The sequence below is a fragment of the Ziziphus jujuba genome, chromosome 11 (assembly GCF_031755915.1).
Source record: "Ziziphus jujuba cultivar Dongzao chromosome 11, ASM3175591v1".
Lineage (NCBI taxonomy): Eukaryota > Viridiplantae > Streptophyta > Magnoliopsida > Rosales > Rhamnaceae > Ziziphus > Ziziphus jujuba.
The window spans coordinates 27,301,706-27,320,307 of NC_083389.1; the positions used below are offsets into that span (position 1 = coordinate 27,301,706).

Sequence of the window (18,602 nt, forward strand, 5' to 3'; positions counted from 1 at the left end):
AAACGAATGAGTCATGATATATTGCACGTACGTGTTTTGAAAGAAATTTATTAATTCCCAGAATACAAACGGGAATATACCAGTTCTACCTATGACAGTTTCGCGCACAGAGAACCGTTGCCAACCAACCCAATGAACAGTATCAAAAGATTTGACTTTCTCTAGGAAATTTTTTTTTTGACTGTCAATAATATGAACGATTAAAAACTAAAAATAAAAAATAAAATTCTCACAGCTAAAAGAATCTGCTACTCTAGAATCCAGACAAACAGTATCTTACGGAGAATAATTGATTCAAACCCTTAATTAGCATCAATGCTTCTTATGGAAAACTCAGTGGCAAAAGTCATTGCAAGCAGCTCAATCAATTAAAACGAGAAAAATGAGTGTGGAAGAGTAAAATATTCCTGTCGTACACAAACACTATCTTATACAACAATAAATCACGAAAATGTCCTATCGTTAACATCAAGATTCACCAAGAAAAACTTTGGCTCAATAATGTTTTCCACAAAATATAAAGTTTTATACCAACTATATATGATTGCCGTCGCAAGCTATCGTACATATCCTCCTCCCAGAAGATATGGATGGACAACAAGACTACCAAGACTAATCAGAACTCATTAATATCACAACCTGGTTGAGCGCATATATTACATCAATCAAATCCCTGAAAGAATTAAAAAATCAGAGCAGCAGCTACAGAATTATGCAGGACTTCATCTCCCCGGTTAATGCAGAGCCAATATGAACATTGTAACTAGTGAGAGTACTGAAGAAACTATGGTTAAGCTCTTTCTGTAACCACTGCTTGGATATATTGATGGAAGTGAGCACTCTTCTCCATTAAAGAATACTTTTGTAGGAAACCCGTCTCCTTCAGCAACCTTAATTCCAGGAGTCTTCTTCTTTGTAAATGAGATCACCGTTTGCTGTTTTCCAGGCACTCTAGGATCCTTCTCTGGGTTGGCTCCATCTGCTTCCGCTACGAGGTAGTTCAATCCAGAATGGCCCTGCATGAATATGGTGTTGTTGGCCCCATCCAAGGTACTTCCATTGAAAGAGTACATTTTTTCAAAGCCAGGTCCTGCCTTGTCAAGTTGTACAGCAGCAAACCAATCAACGAAATTAGTTTCACCCCAGTTGAAAAGTGTGATCCTTGCACTCCATCCACGAGAGTAGTCAGTGTTTACATGCCAGTTGATGCTAACCCCACAGTTATCGCTACACGGCAATGGGTTTGGATTTGGTAGATGATTGAGTTCAGCCCAAGCTCTTGTCTTGACAGTTCGATTCTCAAAGGGAACAAGAAGCGCCTCAGGTGGAAGAAGCATAGCTGGTGAAGTAGTGCTACAGGTCTTATCTGTGTTCTTAGGGCACCCACATGCACAAGTATTGCATGGTATAATGGAATTATTGTAGTAAGCAGAAAATGAAACACAACATTTAGGTTTTTCTCCCTTCGGTTGTGTTATATTGCACACAACCTGCCAACTGGCCACTGCAGTTGAATTGGATGGTAATCCACTTGGATCGCTGAATTCACTAGGACTCACCCGCACAGGAGGGCCACATTTATAGTCAGGGTTGAGTGTGCCATTGATTCTCCAGTTTTGTGGTGGCTCAAGTTTGGAGCGGTTGAGATCTGGAGGCATTTTAAAGACCTGAAGCCGGAATGATGATTTAGACAAGCTTGGATCCATATTGGGTGGCAAGATAGTACCATTTCGACAACAATATGGAATCTTCCCAAGGTTTGTGTCATTGTACTTCGTTGGAGGTAGGTCAACTATGGTTGGCCTCCTTTGGCAATTCAATACAGTGGAGAAGTCTAGATCCTGGTAGTAATTTCCTTGTTCCCCAAAAATACACTCAGAGGAATCAACAATAGATGGATAAGCCCCTTTCATTACATAGATAAACTCATCCCTCATCCAGTCCCAGCTTAATTTCCAATTATCAAGACGGCCTAGAGAGTTATGGTTAGAGATTGTGACTTGTGCCCAGTAATTTGAGGGATATGTACTTGTCACATCATACATAATTGTAAGATCACCATTTTGACGGGGAAGAAACTCTTCATCTGTGGTGACATTCGATTTGAAGTTTTTGTCTGCGGTGCAACAGACTTGCATCTCATTCTTCCCTGGAAAAAAAAAATAATAATTTAGAGTGCAATAAGTACATGTTGATTAACTCATGAAATGAAAACTTAAGCCCAACTAGCAATATAAAACTATATCACGGTATGAAATTAACCATTGAAGAAGAAAATCTATATAATTAGGTTGACAAAGTCAACCTCATGTTTCGCGACAATGTTGAAGTAGTCTGTTTCGCGACAATGTTGAAGTAGTCTGCACCTAATTACTTGGAAAAAAAGCTTGAAAAACAAATCAAAACCATTCCGTATAGGAGGAAAGATTTTCCTATCTAACAGCTAAACAAGCCGCAAACTTAATTCTATACATATGCAATTTAATCATATACCACCAATATAATGCCCTCAAAAATCACCACGGGTTCGATAAGAAATCCATTATATTGCATAAAAATTTCAAGCTTTTTGCTACCCTCCATCATATTTTCAGTAGAGATTGTTATGATTTTCAGCAAAACATTATACATCACAATCTCTAAGCACACAAAAGTTTTAACTCTAGAAATAAACCGAGCCACATCAATAATTGTAACGATATCGAACCTTATAAATAGAGCATCTAATATTCATACAAAAGAAAAAATAAAAATAAAAAAATCCACACAACTAGACGACCAAATGAAACAAAAAATCAAATAACTCAAACGAAACCAAATCAAAAAAATTACCTAGCCCAGCAACCTTCTGGCAATTAAAGCCATCATTAGCCAGCGAAATATTGTTAGGCAAAGGAACACCTGGCGAGGCAACACCGAACTGAGTCCCAACCAGATTGACCTGAACCTGCATCTGGGTAACGTCCCCAGCAGTCTCAATCGCCGTTTTGAGATCGGACATCGGGTAGCCAGCGAAAACGGTGCCGTTCCCAACTTTGGCAGGTAAACTAGTACCATCAGCGAGCACAGCATTCGATGCAGAGACTAAGTACTCGTCGTGTTGAAAACCCACGAAGACCCTCCAAGACTTGAGCTCCTCTTGGCCATTGTTGATCACAGTGAGCGTAGACTCGAACCGGTAGCCCTGGTGGGACTTCACGGTCGGAGGGAGTTTCCGGCCGCTGGAGTATGCGTAGGATACGAACACGCCGTTGCAGGAATCGGCGGCCGGAGCTGGTGCTACAGGGGATTGAGAAATTGAAAAGGGTATGATCGAGAAAATCAAAAGAAGAATGGGATTGAAGATCAAGAAACAGTTGGCTTTCAAAGCCATGTTCTCCCCAAAATCTTTCCCTGCTTTTGGGTCTTCCGGATTCAAAGTTTGGATTTTGAATATAAGAGAGAGAAGAGAGAGAAAACGAAAGCCGAAACGCGTAGCAGTGTATATTGGACATACAGCTTAGTAGAAGCTGTATTTAAATTTTAATATAATAAATTTTTTATTTTTTTATTTTTTCTTTGGTGGTGAGCCGTCTTTGAGTGGTTCAAAGTTCCAAGTACCTTCCGGGTTTGGTTGCATAATTTGATTTTATGAAACAAATTAATAAAAAGCGAAAATGTGTTTTTGAAAAACAATTTCAATCTGGAAAAGGGAAAAAGTTGAAGCGTTTCAACGGGAAGGTTTCCTTTTGTCTCCCTTTAATTTGAATGAGTATTGATGGGCCCTCTTGGGCTATATGTTGGGTGTATTGAATAATTAATAACATCAAGCCACGTGGATTAAAAAAAGAGTAATACAGACAATGAATAAACTCGGTTTAGCGATGGCATTGAATAAATTTTCTTTATTATCATAAAAAAAAGGGAAAAAAAAAAAAAAAAAAACAAAACTTGGTCATGGATCTTTTTTTAAATATGTTTATGGCAATTAAAAAACTTTATTAGCTATATTTTTTTCTTAAGCACCATTGGCAATATAAATAGGTTTAGATGGTAAATTTTTAATTTTTTTCCTACAATGTTAAGTTTCTATTTATTACTAGTTTCAGAAAAAAAAAATTACTTTTTAAATCATTAAATTGGAGTGGTCTAAATTGGAATTTTTCATCTCGTGTAAAAAAAGATTTCTTAACCAATAAATAAACAAATTAATGATAAGAAAAAAGAAATACAGGATGCAATTATGCTCTGTGCGTGTAGGTATGAAGTGTGGATGATTTGCAAAAACTCCCGGCTTATGTTGCGGGCACGTCTTTGTCCAAATCCAGACACCAACAAAAATACGTGCGTCATTGAATTTGAATTGAACTTAAACCTCCATCCAATAACATCACGCCACCTCTCTCATCTCTCTCTCTCTCTCTGTGGATCTGTTTTCTGCAGCCAGCCCAATTGTCCAACAGCAACGTCCAATGGGCTAATCAACAAAACTGGCCTAAACAAATGTGGGTCAACATGATAGGTCCAGTTTAATCAGTTGAATTCATGGGCTTGATTTCCTTGAACATCTTTGTGAATCCAGTTTCTGCCTTTGAATTGGTTGCATGGGATGGAAAGGAAAGGAAAGGAAGGATCAACGGTTTAATTTGTTCATTTCAAGTTGATATCTGCAACTTTTCAGAAAAAAAAAAAAGAAAAAAAGAAAAAAAAAAAAGGTTAATATCTGCAAGCTTTTTGTGTTCAAGGATAGAAAAAACAGGATAATTGGTTTTCCAACACAATCCATATGATTTTGAGATCAGAATAGTTATATTTAAGAAAAATCTGAAAGACTGATATATTTCATCATAACTGTTATTATATGATATTATTCCTAAGACAAATTTATTGTTAATATTCCATGGTCGATAGCGACCAATAATATTTCGTAATATGATAAATTATAACATGCAAAACATTCAATGTCCATATGGTTTACTATTCTATAAACAAAACTCTTTGAGCCACGAGAATATCAATCATCATTCCAAGAATTAGTATTGCCAACATATATACAAGGTCCTAAAACCCCTTTGTCCAATTCATAAATTATGGCCCCAAATGAAAGTTTGATAGCAATATCCTACTAAAAGAGATGTGAAAGTCCACGAGCTAAACAGTTATATCAAGGGGGACCAAAAAACAATTCCTGATTGTGGTTTTATTGGTACAAAGTTGGTGACTTAGATCCAATAGCAGTCTCCATCCTATCCATCAAGATCATACATCTTATTCATTTATTACGTTAAGCATCCCTATTACACCAAACTGCTGGGTCCCATCAATTAATACAGATTTTATATATTTAGTTTTTTCTTTTTTTTTTTCTATGTGTGTGTGTATATAATATATTTCTTTTTGCTATATATAAAGTTTTCTTTAACAACAGGACGATTCTTGCACTTTGCAGCTTACATATATATATATATATATATATATGCTTTCAGGTTGAGTTATGAATTAAGTTTGACTGCATAACATTCTTTTTTTTTTTTTTTTTTTTGGGTATTTGGCAAGTGAGAAATGTCAAGTACTACATTCTAACAGGCCTTGGAACGGAGACTCCAAGGCTGTCTTCACAGATTAATCCATAGTTCTTTAACATACTAAAAAATTAAATCAGCAAGAGACTACTGAATATACATTTTTCTTTTATTTGCAAGCACGTCTCCCTTTTGGTGATTCTGTACAGCAGCTACTTAACGATCAGGATTAGTTTTTGAGCACTATATTTTGGATTTTGATAGTGTTATGTACAATTTTTCTAAAAATATATATTTTTTAAAATTTCTAAAAAGAAAATAAAAAACACGTAATTGTTTGTTTTTGGTTTTAAATGCACGAAATTATTCCAAACTCGAATTTTGGAAAAACATCGTATATATATTGGGAAGCTTTGTATATAGAAACTATAATTTGGATAACCAAACAGAAAAGATAAATAAAAATAGTAGGCAATAAAAAGAATGAGTAACGTTGAAGATTATTCTTGAACTTTAAATTAGAAACTTTGATGCTTTGGTAAATATATTATCCCATTTTTAAAGTTAACTAATAAAGCATATATTTCTGAATTCGTGGATTTTTCGCAATCATGAAGCTTTTGAAATACCCTTTTACAGGGACAAACACAACCACGTAACAATCCCCTATATATGACGAAAGAAAAACTAGCAAGGATTGGCAATTTCTTGACGAAAGAAATGTTTAATCTACAAAACATATTTCCGTTAATTGCTTTAACTAAACAAATCTCAAATAGTATCTCACAATATTTTGAGGATTTCAAAAGCTGAATCAATATGATTACCATGCTATCTCTTTTGGTACTCATTGCCTCAAAATAGTGATTGGACTAGTTGCATTTATAAATTAATTAATGTGAAATGCCTCTACAAACAATTATATATGTATATATATATATATATATAAAAAATTCTGGATGGTGTTATATTATGGTATGAATCTTAATAATAACAATATATTTTAAAATATTTATTTTTATATTATAAAAAATTATTATCAATATTTAAATTTGATAAAAATATATAGATGTCTACATTAAACGTATTATATATATATATATATATTAACAGTATTTATATTGGTAAACTTTCAAAATCAATGAAATTATCTAAAAATCAATTTATGAAGAGGGCATAATGTAAAGGAAACAACTGTAAGAAAGAGTGATACAGTAAACCAACCATTTCATTTTGATAGTGGGTTCCTTTTTCAACGTTAGTTGATAGACTAAAATACTATTGAAATTGACTAGAACGAACGCTCCACAAAAATAGTCAAACTGTTATTAATTAATTCAAAATTTTTCAAATTTTATTAAACAATCCAACGGTCATATATATATATATATATATATATATATGTGGATTGCTACTCCCTAGAAAGGCTCTTTCACATATTTATTAATTTTGCATTTTGATCGACGAAAATTATTATTTTGCTTCTAAATAAAGATAAAAAAATGATCAGCCTAATTATTTAAAAGTCAAAGGTGGCTATAAATCCCTCCTGTGATACTCCAACCGCCCCATGAATTGGTTAAAGGGCAACAGAATTCTCTTCATAGAAATCATAAGGACCAAGAATCCACCTGCCAAGTCATATAGCCAACACATAAGGACCCAAGATCCTTGTCCGGTTCATAGATTGGGGCCCCAAATTTTGTTAGTGGTGCTTTATATACATTTTTCTTTTCTTTTTTTCTTTTTAAATAAGGGTGCATTATATTATATACATGCTCCTACTAAATTCTTACCAAAAAAGAAATTAGAAAAAAAAAAAAAGTCCTGCTAAATAGTAAAGGGGTCATAAACATTAATTCCTAATTGTTGTGTTATTGGCGAAAAGTTGGTGATTTGAACCTTAGCAGTCACCATCGAATTCGATCGATCAAAATCATATATTATAATTCATCTACCACTTTATATTAAAGATCCCTTATTATTCCAAAATTGGATTCCAGCAATTCACAACAGAACTCAGGACTTATAAAGTTTTCAGCTTTACTAAGTATATAGGCCGCGTGCTTCCTACTGCAGTGAAAGCTTATATATAAAATACTTTCTGGTTGAGTTCTGAAAGCATGTCAGCTAATTTATAAGATGTAAATTAATCGCATGTCTTTCTTTATTTTGATTAAGGAACACCCATTTTGGGAAATTCAAACTAGTTTTTTTTTTTATGTAAAATATATATTTTTGATTTTTAACTAAGAAGAAAGATTATATAAATTAAGTAAGCGTTAATTTATTTAAAAAAATGGTTATGTTTTTTCTTTAAAAAAAAAAAAAAGCACAAAGTTTTCCCAATTAATATTTTAATTTAATTTATTGAAAAGGTTAAATAACGATGTTTGTAGAAGATATTGCTTTGGACAAACCAAGAGAAAAATTAAAGGAAGGCAAAAGAATGAGTAAAGTTGAAGATTCTTTAACTTTTTAGACTAGAAGCTTTGGTAAAAATATAAATATTATCCCCACTTTTGAAGTTAATAAAAGCTTTAGCAAAGCTGAATCGGTGGATTCTTTAACAATTATGAAGCTTTCAAATACCCTTTTATAGGGATAACAAAACCAAGTAATTAATGTGATATGATGTAAGAAAATCTATGGAACTAGGATTGAAGATTTTAAAACTAAATAAATTTGTAAATATATATATATATATACACTCATTGAGTTTTTAAAAATACAAATTTCAAATCTCTATTGAGGATTTCAAAAGCTAAAGGTGATTATATTCATCTGAAAAAGATAAGGGAAGGGAAGTCTTTCTGTGGTCTTTTTTGGACACTCATTGCCTCAAAAGAGAAATTTGACAATTCAAAATCCATTCACACATTAACTTGTTTGTGTATATTATATGTATATCAGCCATTATTAGAATCTCTCAATGTCGATTGGTGATGAGGAACAGTCTGTAAAGGTCACTATTGGCATGCTGAGATTTGCTGTGGAATATTGAATCCGCCTCCCTCATTATTATTATTATTATATTTGGTATGATTAATTAAAATGTATACCTTGCAATTAATTAATCAGCCAAATGCATATTGTTTTGTTGGACCAGCTGCTTAGTTATATCAAGTTAAATCTGAATTTTTTATTTCTCGGTCGAAAGTTCAATCTAAATTAAAAACACATTGTAAGGTTAATTACATTTTGATTATTTTCTTTATTGTTCTTAAAAATCTATCTAGATACTATATATATATATATATAGTTATAGTTTAGGATTAGGGTAAGGTTGGGAGCCTAGCTGTTGTACAAAAACTCTCTCTCTCTCACTACATCAACTTATTTCATCCAAAAAAAACAAGGCACTTGGGCTGAGTTCAGTACCAGTGCGGGAGTGAATGGGGCCAAGCTAGCACCACGTGGGGGGAAGCTAGGACGGAGAGCTTGCGTCTTCCTTACGTCTGTGCTTTCCTATGCCACGTCATCAAATGGTGGACCAATTTGCTCTTTCCACGTCTGAACACATCCTGCACGGGTCAAGCCCGACTCCTATGACTCAGTACTACTCTCTCTCTGTCTCTCTCTGATTGTTCCCCCCAAATATTCAAGTCCTCTTTATAACACGTACTTTCACCGTTGCCCGATGCGCCTTTTTCTATTTCCTCTTCTTCTTACATTTTACCACATCTCCCCCTACAAATCACTGCTCAACACGTCACCAAAACCAAGGCCTTGGCAGTCATTTCGACAAAGCCACAACCCTGTTGCATTCCTCCAATACCCCTAAAATTTAACCCGAAGGGACAAAAGTAACCCTCGAGTGTTGTTGGGCTACGTTAAGGTGCTTTCTGTGAAAGTTAAAAAACGCGTCGGTGTGGATCATCATCCTTTTACGATACTGAGCTCTCTTTTTTTTTGTTTTATAATGACTCATAATTAAAAAGGGCTTCGCATTTGGACGGTGAAGCTATACACACCAAATCAATACTCCACTTCCACTACTCCCTCTTAACTCCCATACCCACTCTCTCTTCCATTTCCATCACTCATCTTCATCATCTGCTTTTCCACATTTTCTTTTTCTTCTTCTGCATTCTCTCTCTCTCTCTCTCTGATTTGTTAGTAGTGTGTCGGAAAACTTTCCCAAAATGGAAAGTACACTCAGATTATCAGTATGTATTTCTATTCTTCTTCTGATCCTTCCAGTGGCAAAGCCGTCCGTGACGTCCAAGTACCAGATCGCCTGCACAATGTGCTCTGCCTGTGAGAATCCCTGCGGCTCAGTCCCATCGCCGCCTCCTCCCTCACCTTCTCCTCCGCCGCCGGCTTCTTCCACCATCTGTCCTCCTCCGCCTTCCTCCCCGAGCTCCGGAACGGTCTACAACTCTCCTCCGCCGCCATCACAGCCCACCTACACCTACTATTCACCTCCGCCGCCGCAATCTCCGAGCGGTGGAGGTGGTGGAGGCGGCGGCGCATATTATCCTCCGCCTCCCTACAAAAACTATCCTACGCCACCGCCACCCAACCCAATTGTTCCCTACTTTCCATTTTACTATTATAGCCCTCCTCCTCCGTCTATTTCCAGCTCCATCCGGTTGATGATCACCACGACGAGCTCTTCTCCGGTTTATATAATAATTTTTACTCTTACTGCGCTTTTTATGTCTTTCTGTTTGTTTTGACAGAAAAGTTTAAAAAAAAAAAAAAAAAAAAAGAGAAAAGAAAAATAATGTGGCAGATTCGCAGATCTAAGGATTTTTGTTAGAAGCTGAGAAAGAGAGGGTGCTTGATCTTCAAAGAAGAAGTAAAAAAAAAAAATAAATAAATAAATAAGAAAAGATAGAATATGTTAGGACACTTTGAAAGCTTTCGCATTTCCGAAATTGCCCCCTCCCTCGAGCTTCGGCGACTGAACACCAACTCCGACAACTACAACAACAAAGGCTTCAGAGCATTGCTGGCACCGGAGAAGCAGGAAAGCTGACAGCTGCCTATGTAATCTCTCTCCCTCTCTTTCACTGTGCTTAGGGTTGATCTGTAATTTGTTAACAATTTGTACCTAGTTTCATTCCCATTATTACTACCAAAAAAAAAAAAAAAAATCAAAAATTAGTCAATTTTATTTTTAATTTTTTACTTTATTATATAATGTCAATTCTCTATTCTTCAAATTATTAGCTACGTTTCTTTTGCATGGTACAAAATTATGTGTAACATAATTTTGTAATTAATAAGATACCGTTTTGAACCGTTTTATTTGTTGAATTAATTATATATATATATATATATATAACAAATGAAAAGAGAATAGCACATTTTTTTTTTATACACGTGAGAGCTCGTAGTGGATGAGTCATCGACCTCTAGGCCCCGCCGAATAGCGCATAATGCCGGGTCATGATTGAGCTTTTGAGCTAAACAAAATAAATAAATAAATAAATGAAAACAGTGTGTGGTATTCTATGATCGGACCACATTTTTCTTTTTTATCCCAAAGACTACCCCTGACTTCTGCATGTGGTTGCCTTGCTGTATATTTTTTTTAAGCTAAATTGCCTTGCTGTATATATATATATATATATATATATATTGATTATTTTATTTCTTCGTATAGGTTCACTGTTCGGTAGGTGAGGAGCAATATATTTATATATATAGTTCGTATGTGTATATATATGTATATTCGAATCATATAAATCACATTGCAAATATGTTTTTCACTGTTTAACAGAAATTTCTATTTATATATATAATTTTTGTGGTTGTATTGAATGACAAATCGGGTTGTTCTGTAGTACCGAGAGATAAGATACCTAGAAGATTGTATATTTTAAATTTTTTCTCTGACATCTATGATTCTGAAGGTTTATCAACTTGCTGTGGCATTGACTGCATATACAAGTGGAATTCCCTTTTTATTATTATTATTTTTATTTTTATTTTTTATCCTTGCAACCAAACATGCACTTAGATCGAAATATGAGGCGGCTATTTTACCTGTGATGAAGAAAAGAAAGGGAAATTTTTTTTTTTATTTAATTATTTATGGTAGTGTTTATTTCGGTGGTGTCCTTTTTCCATGATTCCATGCGGGAGAAAAAGTTGAATGCTTTCTTGAGTTTCTTTCTAACAGAACTAAAAAGGCGAACAAAGAAAAGTATACCATTTTGAAGATCAAAATCTTGTTTAACCCCCATCGAATATATTTACCAACCTCAAAACTTAAATGTAAATCATGAAATTTTATGATTTAATCCATAATTTTGGAAAGATCATGGAATATAGTTAATAGTTTATGTAGAAATATATATTAAAAAAGACTAATTTTTAAGATACATTTGAGTCTACCATGCAATGGTGCAACAATATATTCGTGCATATTGATTTAATAATATTTTTTTAATAGAATTTATCATGGAATAATAAAGAGAGAAAGTGTTAGTTAGTGAAAAACAAAATAGACACAAAAAAGGGAAAGCAAAAAAAAGGGAGCGGATGAGTGGGGCCGGAAAAGGTGCGAGAACAATTAGCTGGACGGCACGTAGTTTTGATTGAAAGGGTCCCACCCAAGTTGGCTTATGGCATCCAAAGCACACCCACTTCTATCTTGTGACAATAAAATTCACTCAAAAAACACCAAACGCATTGACCTAACTCATAAGTAATTGTAATGCTTACTTTTAATTGGTGAAAATCACAATTTAATCTGGTAGTTTCGATAATGTCTAACTGTCTAAATTATGGATATGTTTTATCTGGTTGTCCATTCATTATTTTAAAAAAAAATAAATAAATAAAAGAAAAAAGGATTAACATAAACAAGTTAATGAGAATTGAAAACTTATTGTTATTATGTCCATTCATATTGACATATAAAAATACATATTTTATTTTCGGAAATGCTTTACCGTTATATATTAGCTAGGCAGCAGTGATATTAAAATAGATGGATTTAAGAAAGAGAAAGTTTGGTGGATATTAAAAGTGGGGTAATAGTTTTATGGATAAGAAATGTAGGGTAATAATGGAGTGTCTTATGTAGATTGTACTTAAGTAGCAACTTTATTATTGACTGCTTCAATAGTTTGATGGTTGTGTAGTTAATTTAATTATTATTATTATTAATTTTGCTATTTATTATTATTATTGTTCATCACTATTAAAATCTATGCAGATATAATAAATATTAAGTAATAGTATTTATTCAATTTTTTTTTTTTTTTGGTTTATTTTTTGGAACGAGCATATGGATTTAGCTGATGATAATAATCTAACAGTGACAAATAATACTTTTTTTTTTTTTTTTAATAATTACTCATTTGTCTTTTATCGTACATAAGACTTCATCGGTGGTCCGAGCAAATTTTGTGGCCAGAAGATTGCAGCGGAAACAAGCAAAATGGGCTACGTACATGGGGATACAGAACCCAACCTAACAGTTCAATATGGGCTTTAGGCCTAGTTTTATAAGGGTGGAAACCTCTAGTTGCTGCTACATTTTGTGAAGGGCCCAACATTTGGGCTTTGACATTACCTGGACTGAACCTTATGAAGTTTCACAAAGCAAATGCCTTACTCAGAAAGGCCCAATAAGTTAACCCTATTTGAAGATCTTGAACTCATATGCAAGCTACTAATAAAACCAGTCAGTCCCTGCCAATGTAATGGTTAATTTCAGATCTTACAAGCTTAAAGAAACTTGGGTTGTAATAGAACTATGATGCTCAAAACAGTAAGAAGGCAAATGAAAATACAAGTGGGTTTTTACATAATCATATGGCAAGCATAGCGGATTAACATTCACCATGTTTTTATAGCAAAAGGATAATAATAAAAGGTGGCAAATTGGTCCCAGTCAACTTTAGTGTTAATCTCTTTTAAGATGTTTTAATATTTTTTAACATAACAAACCTAATCCATTGTAAAAAGAAGGTAATAATGAAGTTTGCCAATTTTGGAGACAAAAAAACTTTTTGGAGTAGAAAAGAGCAAAATTTTTAACCATTTGGTATCAATTGCATAACTAGAGACAATGAACACCTCGTGGCTATTTCACTTCCGAATCTAAATTCCCACATACCAAAATTACATAGCAAGTACGTAGTACCTGGTTTGTGTAGATTCTATGCCTGCCTTCCCTCCATGACTGGCATGAGTAATAGGGCGGCTTGCCCATGTGTTTGAACATATCTAACGCCTCTCAAAATGAATGCCCATCGCCCTTTTTGGGATGAAATAACAGAGCCTTTCATGGTCTTGACTTTTTGTCAACTTTCTTCTTTTCCTTGTACTTGGGATGTAAATTATTCAAAAAATCTTAGAGAATCACATTATCATTGTTTGTCCATACATTTTTGTTATTGGCCATTGGTTTCCTGCAATCACAATTTTTCCATTTTTCCTTATTTGTTTATGCTCGAAAGGCAGATAAAGATATTAGAGAGTTCTAATGCATTTGCTAATGGTCTCATATCAAATTGAATATTCTCTGTTCTCAATCTTTGTCAAATACGTTGCACCTAAAATGGACTAGATTTGGTTTTATAGATGATTATATATGCTTGGCTTTTTCTTCTTCTTCTTCTTCTTTTTTTTTTTTTTTTTTTTTAATCGATAAAATAAATAGCATAAAAACAAAGAAATACATGGCAGTTAGCCATGTTATTTGATTAGTTCATTGTAAATTTCTTTTTGGTAATTGGTTTATTTTAAATTTGAAAGAGGCAGACAAACAATTTGGTACTCTTTCTTTGTTAAAAAACCAAATAACTCCTTTTGGCATTTGGCATTTTGAACGAGCTGCTAAAATTGCACTTTGGAAAGTACCTACGACTTTATTCCACAACGTCTCTCAAACCAAAATAACGAAAAAGTTGCTTGCAAATTACACCCCAAAAAGTTAATTCATATTTTTGATTATTTTTAGCTGTATCATTAATTAAATTCACACAAGGTATCCCCATAATCAAAGACTTTTTTCACTTTCGCGAGATAATTGAGCGGGAAAAGAAAAAATTTTGCTTTCCCTCTTCATTTTCTTTAGTTTTATCCCAGTCTCTCTCTTCCTAATGTCAATAAATTTTGCCACCATTGCAGATCTTTGCTTGATTGGAATTACACATTGCAGTCATGAAAAAAATATGCAAACACACAAAAAAAAAAAAAAAAAAAAAACACACACACACATTTAACAACAAAGAGAACAGCGTGCGTACGAGATGAAATATGGGTATTTATGTCATAAAAAATTAGAATTAATCTCTAAATTCTTACACTTGCTCAAATACTCTTAATATCCCAAAACAGTTAGTTTAACACTTAATTAGGAATAAGAGAAAAAAACTAAAACAGCTACAAAATTAAAGAACAAAGAAAATTTAGAGATGATAGGAGAGACAGATATAAATGGGAAGAGAAGGTACACTTTATAGGGAGAGGTTAGAAGAAGCACTCCTAATAATTTGAATTTTTTTTTTTTTATTAGTACAACTAAAACTAAGCATAAACTGAGCCATAAGAGAGAGCCATCAATAACACAGCCGCTTGTTCTTCTTCACCCAGCTTCCTCCTCTGTCTTTCGACTGTGGATCTTTGCATCAAAACCTCTCTTCCTAAAGCCAAAAGCCTCTGCTTTAGACTGTCTCCTAGCTTGTTATTATTCCCACTGTTACTGCTATTACTACTGCCTTTCTTGGATTTTCTATCCTCCGAACTCCCTTTGTTCAAACCCAGAATTGCTCGTCTCTTTTTCCTGCTTCTGATCCCGCATGCATTGCATAATGACTGCAAAAACAGAGAAGAAGAAGAGAGTTAGAATTTAAGAAAATACAACACATTGATCGGATCGCACTTGGGGGTAAATGGGAAAAACAATGACCTTTGGCCCAGCTGGACCTCCTCTCCAAAGAGGGGTTTTTGTAGTCCCACAATCGGCGCAGGTTTTCTTGTGGGTTTCTTCGGATGAAACGCCATCTGGATTTTTGCTATTCAAGTCTTCGGACTCCGATCGCTGCATCAAGTAACACAACAACAATCTGATCAGCAACTTCTTTTTTTCAAATCGAAATCGAGGAAGAAAAGAGGGAAAGAAAAAAGATTAAAAAAAAAGAAAAAAAAAAAGAGGAAAAATGGCCGCGATCACTCACTTTGTCACTCGGATCCAACATTTTCGATCAGCTATTTTGAAGATCTGAGACCAACCCAGATAAGAAAGAGTATCAGAGACAAATGGGTTTGTGACACTCAAAGCTTATAAACCCGATGGAGAAACCGATTCTCTGTTCTGATAGAAAACAGAGCAATAGGAGAGGATCAAAACAGAACAATCAGATAGAAATGGTAAGAAAGAGATAACGAAACAGATCTAATTGATTTTCTGGGAAAGCTAAAGCAATCAAGGAAGAGATCGGACCCGAAGACAGCTTAAATCAAACAGAACGGCTAAAAATAAGGAAAAAAAAAAGAAAAAAAAAGAAGCTTTATCTGATCAGGAATTGAATGAGAACCGGAAGATAGAGAGAAGAGAGATAAAAGAAGCTAAAAATGATCGATGAAAATGGGAGCTAATCGGAAATTAGCGGAGGCTTAAAAAGGAAAACAAACCGACATGCAAAGAAGAGAGAGAGAGAGAGAGAGAAAGAAAGAGAGAGAGAGAGAGAGAGAGAGAGAGAGAGCTCCTTTGAATGTGCGCGCAGAGTGAGAAAAAAAAAAAAGAAAGAGAGCAAAAATGAGGAATCAAACCGACACACACACGCACACCAGCCGCAGCAGATCTAAAAATACACCCTTCTTATATAAAATGATGAGATACACCCTTGAAACCCTAGCCCCTTCCACTATATTTCTCTAAATTACTGTATTGCCCTTCTTCCCACTCACTCAACCTTTGAAATTAAAAACAAATTAATAAGAAAAAAATATTTGATCCGCCAACTCCCAAACCCCCCCCCCCCCCCCCCGCGCCAAAAATCTTTTTGGTGAAATAAAAAAAAAAAAAATGAAGAAAGGCGCCATTTGGGTAGTAAGTTTTTTTTTTTTTTTTTTTTTTGGGGCAGTTTTTGGAAATTATAATTTTATGATAGTTTTTAATGATGATGGCTATTTAGTAGTAGATTTGGACAGTTGGGTTTATCTTTCTTTCTTTATTTTTATATTTTTTATATTTTACTTTTTCCGTTTGCATGACAATATTTCTCCCCCCAACAAACTTTGTGAGTCAGAAGATGTTGTATATGTTTATCTGCACCGTTTGATGGGTCAACCCCCCATCCATGCCATGGGGTACCTACTTATTATTTTTTATTTTTTTGAGAGCTTCAATCTTTCACACATTGGCGGCAAAATCAAAATGAAATTGCTTCATATTCATTTACATCATTTTATTTATTTTCCATTTTTTGGATTCCCTGCCATCCAGGTATGCTCTCATTTTGAAACCTGTACAATTCTTGTGTATTTATGTATATATATGTTCTTTTTTATGTATGTACGTATCTATGTATGAAATATGTAGAGGTGACACTGAGTCTTATTAACCTGAACCCAAAAAAGATAAATAAATAAATAGATTTGCTTCTGGTGTAAACATTCTTTGTTAATTACTTACTCAATTGAGCTACCAATTTCAATGTTCACGGCCGCCAATTAACAGTATAAACAAGGTCAGTATACCATAATGGACGGAGGCAATAGTTCCCTTGCACTGTTCCATAGCTGACATATTTATTACAGGCTCTGCTCTAACTCAAACGCTCGTGTTACTTTAATATTTTTTTATTTCAGCAAATTAAACAAAAAAATTATTAGATTTTTTTTTTTTGTTTTTTTGGTGTATTTGCGAAGTAAAAGGCTAAAAGAAAATTCTACAAAATGTTTGAAAATTTGTATTCTATAGAGCCGTACTAAATCATAATACACCATTGAAAAAATTGCAAACATATATTATAAATTTATTCAAACATGTGATTTGTTTATTCGGATTGGGTCTTTAGAAACTAGATAAAGAAAAAATCGTGACTTTTATTACAATTTGTACACATTACTTAATTTGTACCATTTTTTGATTAGACCAAGCTGAGTCATGCTATACATGACTGTTCATATCCAAAAAGAAGAAAAAAGAGAAAATTAAAGGAATAATAATAATAGACCAGGGACTGTTATGGATCATAAAAACAAAGAGGCAGTGAGTGGTATTGAATTATCCAAGTAGCCATTTTAAAACCACACTCTTTAAAAGATTAGATTTCTGATAATCATGTGATCAACATAATAAAACAAAAAGTCCCATGTCCTCTACTTTGAAAAATAAAAGAGACGAAACCACAATATTGACATGCTCAAGACAAAAAACCTATGTTTCAACTTAATTTTAAGGATATAAAGATCTAGAGCTTTATATGAATGTCAGAATAATGAGAAAACTATGTGGTGCAAATCACAAGTTGAACAAAAAATTGGAGAAACTAGAGGCTTGTGAAGAATACAAATAAGGGACAAAACTTTGCCAGATATTATCTGATAGGGAAGGAAAATGAAAGTTCATAATACCGATTTTGTTTCTCTTCTGGTTTGTACAAACCAAGATCAAGGACCACATGTTTTTATTTATTTATTTTTTTTCACTGCTGTAAAAAGTAAAAATAAAATTTGGGAATTTTGGAAAGGATGATCTGGGTATATAGAAAAGAAAAGCCTGGTATCTGCTGCTCTATCTTCAATGATAGCAACATCATTATTATTGGAGTTCATGATATATATATATATATTAGTTATATATGTTCCATCTTTTTCTTTTCTCTCTCCCCCACCATTTTTATCTTTCAAAAGGAAAAATTCAAAGACAAGTTTGGAAACCGAGCCACGGTTTTCTCTATATTTTCACTCCCGTGCAAAAAGTGTTGCTGCGGATCCGCTAAAAACAAAAGGGTTATCTGTAATAAACTTAGTGTCATAAAAATCACTTCAAAATCGTTTTGTTTCGCTAAGAATGTCAAAAGTATACTTTTTTCCTACAATTGATTTTCTTTTCAGATAGTTTGTAAATCCCATTTTTGTTTAAACCAATGCCTTTAGGTTTTTCCAGGCTAACATTTATAGACT

The 18,602-nt window shown here is 33.9% G+C and overlaps 3 protein-coding genes across 3 annotated transcripts; 1 reads left to right on the forward strand and 2 right to left on the reverse strand.

Annotated features, from left to right (window-relative positions):
- Positions 1 to 413: 413 nt before the first annotated feature.
- Positions 414 to 3,668, reverse strand: LOC107433264 (COBRA-like protein 7). The gene is made up of 2 exons (XM_016044533.4): positions 2,833 to 3,668; positions 414 to 2,149 (listed from the first exon to the last, which is right to left on the reverse strand). The coding sequence occupies exons 1-2, from the start codon at positions 3,371 to 3,373 to the stop codon at positions 735 to 737; spliced, it is 1,956 nt and encodes a 651-aa protein (XP_015900019.2). The 5' UTR covers positions 3,374 to 3,668; the 3' UTR covers positions 414 to 734.
- Positions 3,669 to 9,420: 5,752 nt separating this feature from the next.
- Positions 9,421 to 10,766, forward strand: LOC107433221 (leucine-rich repeat extensin-like protein 3). The gene has a single exon (XM_016044484.4). The coding sequence runs from the start codon at positions 9,647 to 9,649 to the stop codon at positions 10,181 to 10,183; it is 537 nt and encodes a 178-aa protein (XP_015899970.1). The 5' UTR covers positions 9,421 to 9,646; the 3' UTR covers positions 10,184 to 10,766.
- A 3,947-nt stretch (positions 10,767 to 14,713) lies between these two features.
- LOC107433211 (GATA transcription factor 16) lies at positions 14,714 to 16,341 on the reverse strand. Its single transcript, XM_016044472.4, has 3 exons — positions 15,647 to 16,341; positions 15,379 to 15,510; positions 14,714 to 15,284 (listed from the first exon to the last, which is right to left on the reverse strand). Exons 1-3 carry the CDS (start codon positions 15,665 to 15,667, stop codon positions 14,997 to 14,999), a joined length of 441 nt encoding a protein of 146 aa, XP_015899958.1. The 5' UTR covers positions 15,668 to 16,341; the 3' UTR covers positions 14,714 to 14,996.
- Between the last annotated feature and the right edge of the window lie 2,261 nt (positions 16,342 to 18,602).